We start from the raw sequence: 14,076 nt of genomic DNA, 5'->3' as shown, positions 1-14,076 counted from the left end.
ACTGGTGGATTTCAGGAATGAATGGATAAGTGGAATAAGAACAGAGTTTGCTGGAAATACTCAACAGATCAGGCATGGTTGGGCAGTATGAAAGGTTCATATTTTTCAGATAAATCAAACTTAATCAAAACAGAAGAAATAATCCAGAGTGAAAGATAACTCAAGTTTTAAGGTGCAGAAAAGGAGGAAGGAAGGAATGTCCGAAATGAAAGATCCGTGACAGGAAATTATATATTAGGTAAGGATGCGTTAAAAACTTACTTACTGAGTGATACGCGTGAAGTTGCCCTTCCAGCCTTTTGAGTCATGCCACCCCAGCAGCAACCCCACAACCCTGATTCACCTTAACCTAATCATGAGACACTTTGCAATAACCAATTACCCTACTTGGTGTACCTTTGGACTGTGGGAGGAAACCAGAATACTCAGGGTAAAACACACATTCCATGGGGAGGACATATACAGACTCCTTACAGAATGGCGCCAGAATTGAACTCCAGAACAACCTGAGCTGTAACAACAGCATCGCGCTAGCCATTTTTACCATTGATACAGTGGAACAAATCCATTTCATAATAAGTATCAAGCCCATACATATCAAATAAAAACTCTTATTAACTCTTCACTAAAACTGGCAATGGCTATTCTCCATTATTAGATCCATTTTAAAAGTGTTCAACAAAACTAGCATATGAAAAATCTTTGAATTTCCTCAAAAGCATTTGAAACAGAACATCCACAATCCTATTATTTTGCCTTTAAAACAGACTTATTTCTTATCTTACAGATTCTCCCAAAGGATATAAGGTGACTCAAATCCTGGCCATTTTGCTAATTTATTTTTTTTAAAAAGAGTCCCACTTTTTCAATTAGTATCAACTAAATGCCACATTTTCCTGAAACATGGAAAGAGGCCATTAGCCCATCGAGGATCTGCCAGCACACAGAGCATTCCACCCCCATTGATTTCCTCTGACAATCAACATGGGAGCACCGCATCACTGTGTGGCTAGGCATAGCTTAAGCACAATCTATAAATTTGCTGCTGACACACCACTATTGTTGATAGAATCTCAGATGGCCATTGGAGGCTTACAGAAGTGTGGTAGAGTGTGGTGGATGTGCTAGTTTAGAAGTGTCACAACAACAGCAGCATCTTCAACATCAGCTGGATCAAGGAACTGATTGCGGACTTCAGAAAGGGGAAGTTGGGAGAACATATGCAAGTTTTCATTGAGAGGTCAGCAGTGAAAGGGTGAACAGTTTCAAGTTCCTGGGAGACCATAAGACATAGGAGCAGAATTAGGCCATTTAGCCCATCGAGTCTGTTCTGCCATTCAATCATGGCCAATCCTTTTTACCCCTCCTCAGCCCACTCCCTGGCTTTCTCCCTGTAACCTTTGAAGCAGTGTCCAATCAAGAACCTATCAAGCACTGCTTTAAATATACCCAATGACCTGGCCTCCACAGCTGCCTGTGGTAACAAATTGTACAAATTTACCACCCTCTGACTAAACAAATGTTTCCACATCTCTGTTTTAAATGAATGCCCCTCTATCCTGAAGCTGTGCCCTCTTGTTCTCGTCACCCCCACCATGGGAAACATCCTTTCCACATCTACTGTTTGGGCCTTTCATCATTTGAAAGGTTTCAAGGAGATCCCCCCCTCATCCTTCTAAATTTCAGTGAGCACAGACCCAGAGCTATCAAACGTTCCTCGCACGATAACCCTTTCATTCCTGGAATCACCCTTGTGAACCTCCTCTGAACCTTCTCCAATGCCAGCACATCTCTTAGTCAACATCTCAAGAGAACCTATCCTGGGCCCAATACATCAATGCAATTATAAAGAAGGCATGTCAGCAGCTATACTTGACTAGAAACTTAAAGAGATTTGGTAAGCCACTGTAGCAAATTTCTACAGATGCACGACGGACAGCATCCTGACTGGTTGCATCACCATCAGGTATGGATGCACCAATATGCAGAATCAATAGAATATACAGCGGGTGCTACACTCAGCCAGTTTCATCATAGGTGTTTTTTGGGTTTAGGTCATTTACATTTAGCAAATGGCTTTGGCTACCAGTCTTCTGTTCCTTAACAAGCTATTGTGGATTTAATTTGGAACAATGCATTTCCTGAAAGCTGTGAATCCCAGTCCACAGACGAACCAGAAGGTATGAAGTTTGCATGTAGCTTCAAAAGAAAGCATTGTCTATAATTTGTAAATATGGAATTGTCCTTTGTGTTTAGCAAATAAATATTGAGCCCCAAGTTGGGCCAGCAGACTTTTCCACCGAAAGCATCTCGGTATGATGCCTGCTATACCTTGTTTTCTCGAATAAAGAAGCTGCTTTGTATCTACCAGTAACTTGCTCTCCGGTGATTTCATTCATGCAACAACAAGAGGCACACACCTCCCCAGCATTCTGGACATCATCAAAAGGCTCTGCCTTAAGGCAGCATTCCTCAGTAAGGACCCTCACCATCTGGGGCATGCCTTCTCTTAACTACCATCATGGAGGAGGTACAGGATCCTGAAGACACACACTCAAGATTTTAAGAGAAGTATCTTTCTCCTCTGCCATCAAATTTCTGAGTGGCCCATGAACCCATGAGCATTACCTCACTATTCCTCCTTTGAACTACATATTTACTTATTTTATTTTTATTGTAACTTACAATAGTTTAAAAAATATTTTTGCACTGTATTGCTGCTACAAAACAACAGATTTTACATAAACCTGATTTGAATTCTGAAGTAAGAATACTTGGAAGTCACTTAACAACTTAATTATGGAGTTCAGACAATCTTGGGTATAAACCATCATGTTCTTAAAAATGTTTGAAATAAAATCAAAAAATGCTGTGTTTCCAGCTTTTTCTACTTTTATTTTAAAAATGAAAAAAAAATTGCTGGAAGCTCCATAATTTTTCTGAAGGATCTCCAATCAGATATAATGCTGTTTCTCTTTCCACAGATGCCGCCTGAACTGCGGAGAGTTCTTAGCATTTTTTATTTTTCTTTCACACACTAAAAATTTGCATTTCATTTTGCCAAGGACAACTACAGTGGCATGCAAAAGTTTGGGCACCCCTGGTCAAAATTTGACCAAAATTTGGTCAAAATCTGTTTCTGTGAATAGCTAAGCAAGTAAAAGATGACTTGATTTCCAAAAGGCATTAAATTAAAGATGACAAATTTCTTTAATATTTTAAGCAAGATTACTTTTATTTCCATCTTCTACAGTTTCAAAATAACAGAAAAGGAAAAGGGCCTAAAGCAAAAGTTTGGGCAACCTGCATGGTCAGTACTTAGTAACACCCCCTTTGGCAAGTATCACAGCTTGTAAATGCTTTCTGTAGCCAGCAAAGAGTCTCTCAATTCTTGTTTGGGGGATTTTCGCCCATTTTTCCTTGCAAAAGTCTTCTAGTTCTGAGAGATTCTTGGCCCGTCTTGCATGCACTGCTCTTCTGAGGCGTATGCACAGATTTTCAATGATGTTTAGGTCGGGGGACTGTGAGGACCATAGCAAAACCTTCAACTTACACCTCTTGAGATAATCCATTGTGCATTTTGAGGTGTGTTTATGATCATTTTCCTGTTGTAGAAGCCATCCTCTTTTCAACTTCAGCTTTTTTTTTCATACAGTGCGATGTTTGCTTCCAGAATTTGCTGGTATTTAATTGAATTCATTCTTCCCTCTACCAGTGCAATGTTCCCCATGCCACTGACTGCAACACAAGCCCAAAGCATAATTGATCCACCCCTGTGCTTAATAGCTGGAAAGGTGTTCTTTTCATGAAATTCTGCACCCTTTTTTCTCCATACCTTTGCTCATTGTAGCTAAAAAGTTCTATTTTAACTTCAGTCCACAGGACTTGTTTCCAAAATGCACCAGGCTTGTTTAGACGTTCCTTTGCAAACTTCTGACACTGAATTTTGTGGTGAGGATGCAGGAAAAGTTTTCTTCTGATGACTCTTCCATGAAGGTCATATTTGTACAGGTGTCACTGCACAGTATAGAACAGTGCACCACCACTCCAGAATCTGCTAAATCTTCCTGAAGGTCTTTTGCAGTCAAACAGGGGTTTTGATTTGCCTTTTTATCAATCCTATGAGCAGTGCTCCCGGAAAGTTTTCTTGGTCTTCCAGACCTCAACTTGATCTCCACTGTTCCTGTTAACTGCCGTTTCTTAATTACATTATGAACTGAGGAAATGGCTACCTGAAAATGCTCTGCTGTCTTCTTATAGCCTTCTCCTGCTTTGTGGGAATCATTTATTTTAATTTTCCAAGTGCTAGGCAGCTGCTTAGAGGAGCCCATGGCTGCTGATTGTTGGGACAAGACTTGAGGAGTCAGGGTATTTATAAAGCTTTGAAATTTGCATCACCTGGCCTTTCCTAACTATGACTGTGAACAAGCCATAACCCTAACAAGCTAATTACGGTCTGAGGCCTTGATAAAAGTTATCTGAGAGCTCAAATCTCTTGGTGTGCCTAAACTTTTGCACGGTGCTCTTTTCCTTTTTTTCACTTTAAAATTGTACAGAACAAAAATAATACACTAATCTTGCTTAAAATGTTGAAAAGAATGTTTCATTTTTAACTTTATGACTTTTGGGGATCAGTTCATCTTCTATTCACTTAACTATTCACAGTAACAGAAATTTTGAACAGGGGTGCCCAAACTTTTGCATGCCACTGTATTTCCATTATTCTCCTTTTGGCTTCATGTCTCAGCAGTGGCACTGACTTGTATTCCACAACATTTACAAGTTCGTTCTCTCTCACCCCCCTCATTTATTTATGGTAATAACAGTACTTAAATAATACTCTCTGAAGTTCCCTGTCAGCCCCAAATCTAAAGCTTATACATAACATGCAATTCCCATCACACAGCTCCATAAACATAAAATCACTTTGGCATCCTTGGCTGCACCCTAACCCTTTCTCTATTTCATTTCACCTCAGCCTTTTGGCAACTTAAAACTAATTTTCTTTATCAATTCTGATAAAGGGTCCTTGACACAAAACATTAATTCTGTTCTTCTTTTCACAGACTGCCTAACTTGAATACTTCCAAATACTTTGTTTTTACACCCATTTAATGGCTTCTCTGGGTCATTTCTATATTTAAGAATTATACTTGCAAGTCCTAAAGCTGCAGATGATTGGTTAGTGATAAGGAAGCAATTAGAGACCTGATTGATTTATCTCTTAGGAGAAATCAGGCACCAGAATCACAAAGGACTCAAACTAAATAAGCTTATTTCACAAGCTTCAACTAAATAAGCTTGATTCACAACCTCTTTCCATCAAATATCCAATCATATCCTTCAACTTGGCTAGAATTCCCAAGTCCAAAAAAGTGCTTTTATTTGTATTGCATATATTCAACCATAAAATATAGGAGCGAAATTAAACTATTTGGCCCATCCAACCTGCTCCGCCATTTTCATAATGGTTGATTCACCTTTCCTCTTAGCCCCAAACTCTTGCCTTCTCCATGTATCCCTTCATGCCCTGACCAATTAAGAATCTATCAATCACTGCCTTAAATATTCATAAAGACTTGGCCTTCACAACTGCCTGTGGAAACCAATTCCACAGATTTACCACTCTTTGGCGAAAGAAATTCCTCCTCACCTCCGTTCTAAAAGGATGGTTCCTCTATTCTGAAGCTGCATCCTCCAGTCTTAAGCTCTCCCACCACAAGAAATATCCTCTCCACATCCACTCTACCAAGGCCTTTTATCATTCGATAGGTTTCAATGAGGTCACCCCCTCATTCTTTTGAATTCCAGAGTCCAGAGCCACCAAATACTCTTCATATGACAAGCTGTTCAATCCTGGAATCTTCTTCATGAACCTTGCTTGAACTCTCTCTGCTTTCAGCACAACCTTTCTAAAATAAGGGGCCCAAAACTGCTCACAATACTCCAAGTGAGGCTTCAACATCGCTTTATAAAATCTCAAAATTACGTTTTTTTTATATTCTAGTACTCTTGAAATGAATGCTAGCACCGCATTTGCCTACCTCGCTACAGATTCAAACATGCAAATTAACCTTTAGGGAATCCTGCACAAGACTCCCAAGTCCCAGTTTTCTTTTGTATTCTCTCTCTATTTATTAAATATTCTATCCTTTCCTTTCTTCTACCAAAGAGCATGACCATACATTTCCTGGCACTGTATTTCATCTGCCATTTCTTTGCCCATTCTCCTAATCTGTCAACCTGTTTTCATAAGGCATGCTTCCCAATCCAGGCAACATCCTTGTGAATCTCCTCTGCACCCTTTCTAAGGCTATCACATCCTTCCTGAAGTGAGGCAACCAGAACTGAGCACAGTACTCCAAGTGGGGTCTGACCAGGGTCCAATATAGTCTTATATTTGTTAGGGAAGACTTTCCCTTGAGGAAACCATACTGATTATTGCATATTTTATCATGTGCCTCCAAGTACCCTGAAACCACATCCTTAACAACTGACTGCAACATCTTCCCAATCACTGAGGTCAGATTAACTGGTTTATAATTTCCTTTCTTGTCTCTCCCTTCTTGAAGAGTGGAGTGACATTTGCAATTTTCCAGTCTTCTGGAACCATTCCAGAATCTAGTGATTCTTGAAAGATTATTACCAATGCCTCCACAATATCTTCAGCCACCTCTTTCAGAACCCTGGGGTGCACACCACCTGATCCAGGTGACTTATCTATCTTCAGACCTTTCAGTTTCCCATGAATCTTCTCCCTAGTAATGGTACCTTGACACTCTTCATGACACCTGGAACTTCCACCTTATTGCTAGTGCCTTCCATAGTGAAGACTGATGCAAAATACTTATTTAGTCTGTCCACCATTTCCTTGTTCCCCATTACTACCTCTCCATCATCATTTTCCAGCGGTCCAATATCCACTCTCACCTCTCTTTTACACTTTATGTATCTCAAGAAACTTTCAGTATCCTCTTTAATATTATTGGCTAGCTTACTTTTGTATTCCATCTTGACCTTCTCAGTGACATAATTTCTGTTCATTTCTGTTTTCATCTTGAAACTTAATATTGCTTCTTCATTGTCTGAAATGTTGGTGATCTTCATTACTCATTGGGGCCTTGATGGCACTTGAGATATGACCACAAGGACTTCAAGTGTTCTGTTAAACTTTTCAGTACTTCCTAAAACCAAATTAGCTGTGAGCTAAATGAAATGAATTTAACACAGCAGTGACATAATTACCAAGAATGGAAATGATTTAACTTGAAGCATGTTTACAATGTTTTATATATAAAATATATAAACTGATACTCAATCTGGCATAGTGAATTAAAAGGAAGACCCACCACTTCCATAAGAAAAGTATTACAGCTCATTAAATTTAGGGTGAAACACTGCAGTCTAGACAAACTGATTTAAGCAATATTGAATATTTACTTTTAAGGAGATTGATTAAAATAGAAGTAATATTAAACCATCTTCAATTAAAAGTCAAATATCTTCTCTTCATATTGAAGTTAATAACATTACTTAAATAAAATTCTCTAAAGTTCTTTATAAACCACAAATCTAAGGTTTATATAGAACATGTCATTTCCAAATCGGGAAACTCAGAGCAATAGATTAAAAATACAAATATGTGGTAACATCAAAATAAGAATAAATCATCTCAATTTAGGCCACAAATGTAATATTTATTTTAGAAGGATCAAATAATTATCCAATAATAATGGCCATCACAACATGAAAAGATACATAATTTCTGCTGGCATCAAAATATATTTAATTGGACTGTAGTGAAGATATAAACAGATATCAGTCTGAGTGGTTGGTCTGATAAGTAGGGACAAATTGGAAAATCTTGTAAATTCCCCATGGTAACAGGTTCAACCAGGTCCCAAGTTGGAGTTCTTCTCCCTACAGGCTTCTCTTCCCAGCTTTCCCGGTACTCATTTCACTTACCCAAGTCCCGCAAACAGAATTTTTTTTTTTGAAAAAAACATGCCAGGAGAAATTTTTAAAACATTTTTTCCCAAATCACTTCTTTTGCTTTGCTTGGACTGTTTTCTCTTTCTCCATGGACCTACCACAAGTTTGCTAACATTTGCAGATCACATCTGCAACTCCCTTGTTCTCACATTTTATGCAGACGTTACAAAAGTACACCTAGTCCAGCTAACCTTGCAGCCATCCTCGCAAACATCTGGAGATGTTCATATATTGAGAATTGTCCTAGTCTAATTACACATCATTACAGCATTCAGTGGACATTCATACCTTTTGGCCAATAGCCCAGACTTTACCCAAAAACAGACCCATAAGAGGTAGCATACAATTGGAAGTGTTTGGCACAGAAAGTTCTCAACATTGTTCTTGGAACGCATGGTATCTGGGCAAATTTGTGCAAGGAATGTCTGTGCTGATATCACATAACACCCACCAGTGCTTCTCCAGATGAAAAACTACAAGGAAGCAGCAATTAGAGAAGCAAAAGGGTGAATCAAAGTTCATCAGAAAAAACTTAGCACCACAACAACTGACCAAGCCACCAGGTCCTGAGGGATGCTACCGTTTGCATTGAGTTTGTTGCAGACAGTAAGAGAAACATATGCGGAAAAGTCTTACTTGACCTCACTCATTGATCCGTTTCAGATACATCTATTCGTCATGACACTGGGCGAATGATCACAGAGCAGATCTCTTGCCTGCCTTTATCACACTGCCTGGGATTACTGCATGTGATAGATTCAGAATAGATCTAGTAGCTGAAAATCAGACATTCTCAAGGGCCCAGGACAGCAGCAGGACTGAACTTAAGCACACAGTTGAACTCTGTGGCCCTCATTAATTTTGTATCAGGCTGGGGAACTATCCCAGTTTCAATGAATATCAAAATGCATGCCAAATGCAATACCTGGCAAACAAAATATGATGGGAAACCTGGCAACACTATATATAGACTAATAAGTGAAGGCACTGTGCCTTGGAACTGAATATTCACATAACCAAACAATTGGATCAATGTTCTGCAGTTCCAACATGTGTATCAGTGAAGGTGATGAACTACTGAGCTAGCAGGTCAAGGAAACTCCATGAACAGCCTAATCTTAAATACCAAGTGAACTGAGCATGTCAGTGCAAATGACAAGTTGGTGTTTTCGATACTTTTGTCAGAAGTGCAAGTAGATGATTCGGTTCAGTTTCTTTGCTGATATCTCCAAGACAGTTGCTTCAGCTGACAATGCTGGATATCCAAAGGCTCCTGGATTGCTGAGGTATTTACTTGTTGCTATGTCTAGCTAAACACGACAGCATCCAGGTTTAGAATGGTAAGTGGCAAGTAATATTCATGCTACATAAGTGTTCATAAATGATCATCTAAATTATAGAATGGCAAACTACATCTCTTAGGCATTTAGCAATGTCACCATCATTATGTTCTACAGCGTAGACAACAAGGTGGCTCTCCCCTGACCACCAACTTTTTACATAAAATAATTACATAAAATATCATGGCTGCAAGGGAGGGACAAAATGTTATTTTGCAATACTTCGATTGATTCACCCAAAAAGAACCAGTCATGAGAACACTGAAATACTCTCCACATGACTGGATGCCTGTGAATCTGAAAATCAAAGCTATTGAGGACAAAGTAATTTCAGTGATCAGCACTCGTCGTATGAATGAATATGTACTTGCTCCACCATCAGTGCACTACACTGTTAATATGCACCAGTTCACGTCACTCAGAAATGTTGGGAACGACAATCTAAACAGGACAGTGATGAGTAACTTTCCCTTGACATTCAACAACATTGCTTTCATAATGGTCTGTCACATTAACTCATTCTGGTATTTTTGGAGTGCCTTCTAAACCTGCACCAACTACTGCCTGAAGACCAGCAGCAACAAGGGCATGGAGTCATTACCACAAGAGTTTCCTGTGTTCCAACTTGAAAATGTTACCTACTTTGAAATTTCTTATCTACAGCATTGTTGAAATATTTTCAACACACAGACTACCATGGTTCAAGATGGCTGACCAACCCTAAATGAATGAAAATAAAAGAAATAGGTGCTGGGAATCTGAAATAAAAATAGAATTCAGTCAAGTTGTTATCTGTGATACTGGCTCACATTTTCACATTTTGTCTCCATTACTATTGTTTGCCCCCCCCCCCACCCCCAGTATGATCCACAACCCTATTAATTGCAACATTTAATACAGACCAAAGAACAGACAGTTCTTTCCTCCTATTCTCCCCATCACTTTCTCTGCAAACTAAAACTAACCTGTTTTCCATGAAGAATATTTGATTTGTAAACTGTCTGTAGTTATTACCTGACGTACTAAGTACTTCCAGCAAGATGGGCAGTAAATGCTAACACAGCAGAAATACCCACGTCTTATTAGTAAAGGAAAAGGCAGATTGCTTCATCTCACACACACACTGACAAATTGTGTTTAAACCATACCACAGTTGGAAGATTAATTTCCTTGAGATCACACCAATGGTGAGTCAGAAGGAACATGTCAGCTCTCAATCTGGATACCAGATGTATAATTACTACCAGGGATATGAACTGAGGTTAGTCCAGGAGCACAGAAATGGAGTATGTCTGTTGCGCTATCCAATGCATATGTGAAAACTACCTTTAGTCCAACATCAATATCTGACAGAAGGTGAAGCTGCCAATACTTGACAGTATAGCCACACAATCTGAATTGAGTGAAGGGTGCACAAAAGAAACCCAAGCTAGTCACATCTTTCACATTATATTTAGCTAATGATGAAGGAAATTACTTGTAGCTTTTAAAAAAAGGAAAATATATTTACGCCATTCTTGAGCAGCTTTCAAGTAGGACTCAACTAATACTATCCACAGCAAATTCAATTTCGGTTCAAGGAATTCCATACATCTAAAAGTCACCTACAGATTCAAAGCTTACATAATGGTATTAGAGCTTGCAAGAGTGAGTTATAAATGAGCTATGATTGAGTTTTCAGAGATGTCTACAATCATGATAAGAGTGTAGTGCAGTTCTACTTTTAGAAAATATGACAACTTGGCAATTGGAGGATCTATGCTGCTCCTCACCATCACAGCAGGAACAGTTGTTGATTTGGCTCTCACCTACTGTATGTACCATAAAGCCAATCTCAGGTCACTTTTCTCCAGACAGGTGATGAGCTCAAACATCAGAATAAGTCTGCTCTTCAGAATCCCAAGCAGCAGAGGCTGGAAACCAAATAGTGGAACCAAAGAAACTGAACTCCTACGATCACATGCCAAACTTGATGGTAAATGTAAACAGCAGTACAGAAGCGGACTTAAATTCCAAATGCTGTGGCCAAAGAGTCAAAATAAAAATGCTTGATTGATGATGGTGCTTAGCTGGCTTCCTTCACATCAGTGGGAAATAGAAGATTGGAGCTCATGGTTAACCATTATGCACTTTTTGGCTTTGAAGAGTCATTAGCTCCTCTCCATTTAATTAACATTTGATGGCAGCTGTTAAATTAACTATTCTTTGCCGTTAAATCAAATATTTTCAATATTCCATTTAACAGCAAAGTTGGCAAGGAATAAAACAAATGTCATACCACTTTCTATTGCAATTCACATTATTTTGTTTCCACTGATCACAAAAATCGCATTCGATCAATTATGTCTAAAATCCTTCAAAAGCATCATGCAACTTGACAGTGCATCAAGCAGCCTTCTCCGGGTAAACACCAAGGTAGAATATATAGGAAACAAACATATTGTCAATTCTTTACATTTTATTAAAAATAATTCGAACAGCAGCTATTTTAAAAAAAACCAAATCGCCAACATCTCTCTTCAAAGCTGCATTTACCTTAGCATTCAGTGGATCACTAAGGTAGCAATAACCTCAAAAAACTTTAAGAATTTGAGTAGCAATGCCACATTTGGCAGAATATTGGCTCTAAATGTTAGAAGTTTGTGAAAAAAATAAACCATGCCAGATGTACCTCTCAGAACCCACTCCATGGTTTATTTTTCATAAATCACCAGCCCTGTTGTTGATTCTCCCCGTAATTGTGGAATGAAAAGGTTTTTTTAAAAGTTGGTGGGAGGGGGAGATCCCACAAAGCAAGTATTTTAAAATTTCTTCCTGCCAAAAATGCAAGTTAACTCCTAAATAGGGCACTTATACATGAAACCAACCATTTTTTTTAATCCTGCATACTCAAAAATATTGTTTTTCAATTTGTAAGTAAATCATATTTGAAGATAGTTACAAACCTTGGTGGAGAAGGAAAAAAGCAGAACTTTGTCTTTGTTTCTTCGAAAGTGGTCCAAAAGACGTTGAAGAACCTGAAAGCAAATGATATTTTAAAGATTATATCATGGAAAACTTAGGATGATGGTCTCACAAAGCAATTAAAAGGTAGACCTACACTGGAAACAGGGATCTGACAATATTAATGCTGCCATTCATGGTTCAGCACACATTCTGCTGGAAGTACTGGAACACCACAAAAGAGGGTGAACTCAGCAGGTCAGGTAACAACTATGGAGAGAAACGGACAATCGATATTTTGGGTTGAGACCCTTCATCTGGACAGGAAAGAGAGATGATAACCACTATAAATAGGTGGAGGAAATGGTTGGATCTGGAATACAATTCTGTCTTGTGAAATGTGGATTAAATGTTCCTCTATCCCCCTATAATGAAAAGTTCCAGAGATAACATTACACAAAATAGCTATTTAACTACTTTGAAACATCATTTCATCCACCTGCTTTATCTCCATTTTTATTTCCTCACAAATGCCAGCCCTTGTTAAGTATATTTGTTACTACATCAGCTTAAGTATTCGGTGCCTTAAAAGTTGCTGCCAGCTCAGAGACTGTTAAGTACCTCTTCCTCCGATGGTGGAGAAACTTGAATGAGGAGACTATATTACACAGCAAGCCGTTTGAAATTTAAGTGTATAGTGATTTCTTCTTGTAGAGGGTGGTGAGTCTCTGGAATTCTTCAAACCAGAGGGTTATGAAGGCTAGACTGCTGGATGTATTAAAAGAGACAGATATATTTTTGAAAGATTGGGATATTGAAGGTAGGTAGAACCAGCATTGAAAAAATGAGGAACTGAGACTTTGGACAGATCAGCAAGGATCACACTGGAAGACTGAGATGCCCTACTAAGTTTTTTTAGTGATTACCAGCTATAGACCAGCTGTGCATACCAGCATCCTCAAGAGGCATGGTCGCAATCTCCAAGTCTCAATATTTGAAGGTGATTCCATGAGTGATTTTGCATAAATGTGAATCATATGTTCAATCAACACTACTCTGAACTGATTTCATGACCTACAGAGTAATTTCCAATGACCCTTTCCAACTCTTGTTCTCTGTATTAGTTTTGTTATTTGTGCAGTTCGGCTTTTTTTGCACGTTGGTTGTTTGTCAATCTTTGTCTGTTTATGTATAGTTTTTTTTTGTGAAATTCTGTTGTATACTTTTATTCTCCTGTAAGTGCCTGTAAGGAAATGAATCTCAAGGTAGCATATGGTAACATACACTTAGTGGCTGCTTTATTAGGTACAGGAGTGAAACTAAGTGTGTTCTTCTGCTGCTGTAGCCCACACACTACAAAGTTTGATGTGTTGTGCATTCAGAGATGCTCTTGTTCACAGCACTGTTGTAATGTGTGGTTATTTGAGCTACTGTCATCTTCCTGTCAGCTTGAACGAGTCTGGCCTTTCTCTTCTGACCGCTCTAATTAACAAGACATTTTCACCTACAGAACTGTCGCTCATTGGATGTTTTTTATTTCTTGCATCATTCGCTGAAAACTCTGAAGACTGTTGTGCGTAAAAATACCACAGCAGCAGTTTCTGAGATACTCAAGCTATCCCATCTGACACCAACAATCATTCTATGATCAAAGTCACTTAGGATCACATTTCTTCCCATTCTGATGTTTGATCTGAATAACAACTGAACCTCTTGACTATCTCTGCATGCTTTAATGCACTGAATTACAGCCACATGATTGACTGATTAGATATTTGCATTAACAAACAGGTTTACCTAA

At 38.6% G+C, this 14,076-nt stretch overlaps 1 protein-coding gene across 4 annotated transcripts in view; it reads right to left on the bottom strand.

The window, feature by feature from the left end:
* ercc6l2 (excision repair cross-complementation group 6-like 2) overlaps window positions 1–14,076 on the bottom strand; it is a 94,729-nt gene that overhangs the window by 31,803 nt on the left and 48,850 nt on the right. For all 4 annotated transcript variants that reach the window (XM_059969871.1, XM_059969873.1, XM_059969872.1 and 1 more), the window contains one exon: window positions 12,278–12,349. In XM_059969871.1, the coding sequence (XP_059825854.1) occupies window positions 12,278–12,349 (72 nt within the window). The remainder of the gene's footprint in view (window positions 1–12,277; window positions 12,350–14,076) is intronic.

This window comes from Hypanus sabinus, chromosome 5 (assembly GCF_030144855.1).
Source record: "Hypanus sabinus isolate sHypSab1 chromosome 5, sHypSab1.hap1, whole genome shotgun sequence".
NCBI lineage: Eukaryota > Metazoa > Chordata > Chondrichthyes > Myliobatiformes > Dasyatidae > Hypanus > Hypanus sabinus.
This window is presented reverse-complemented; position numbering and strand designations above follow the sequence as displayed.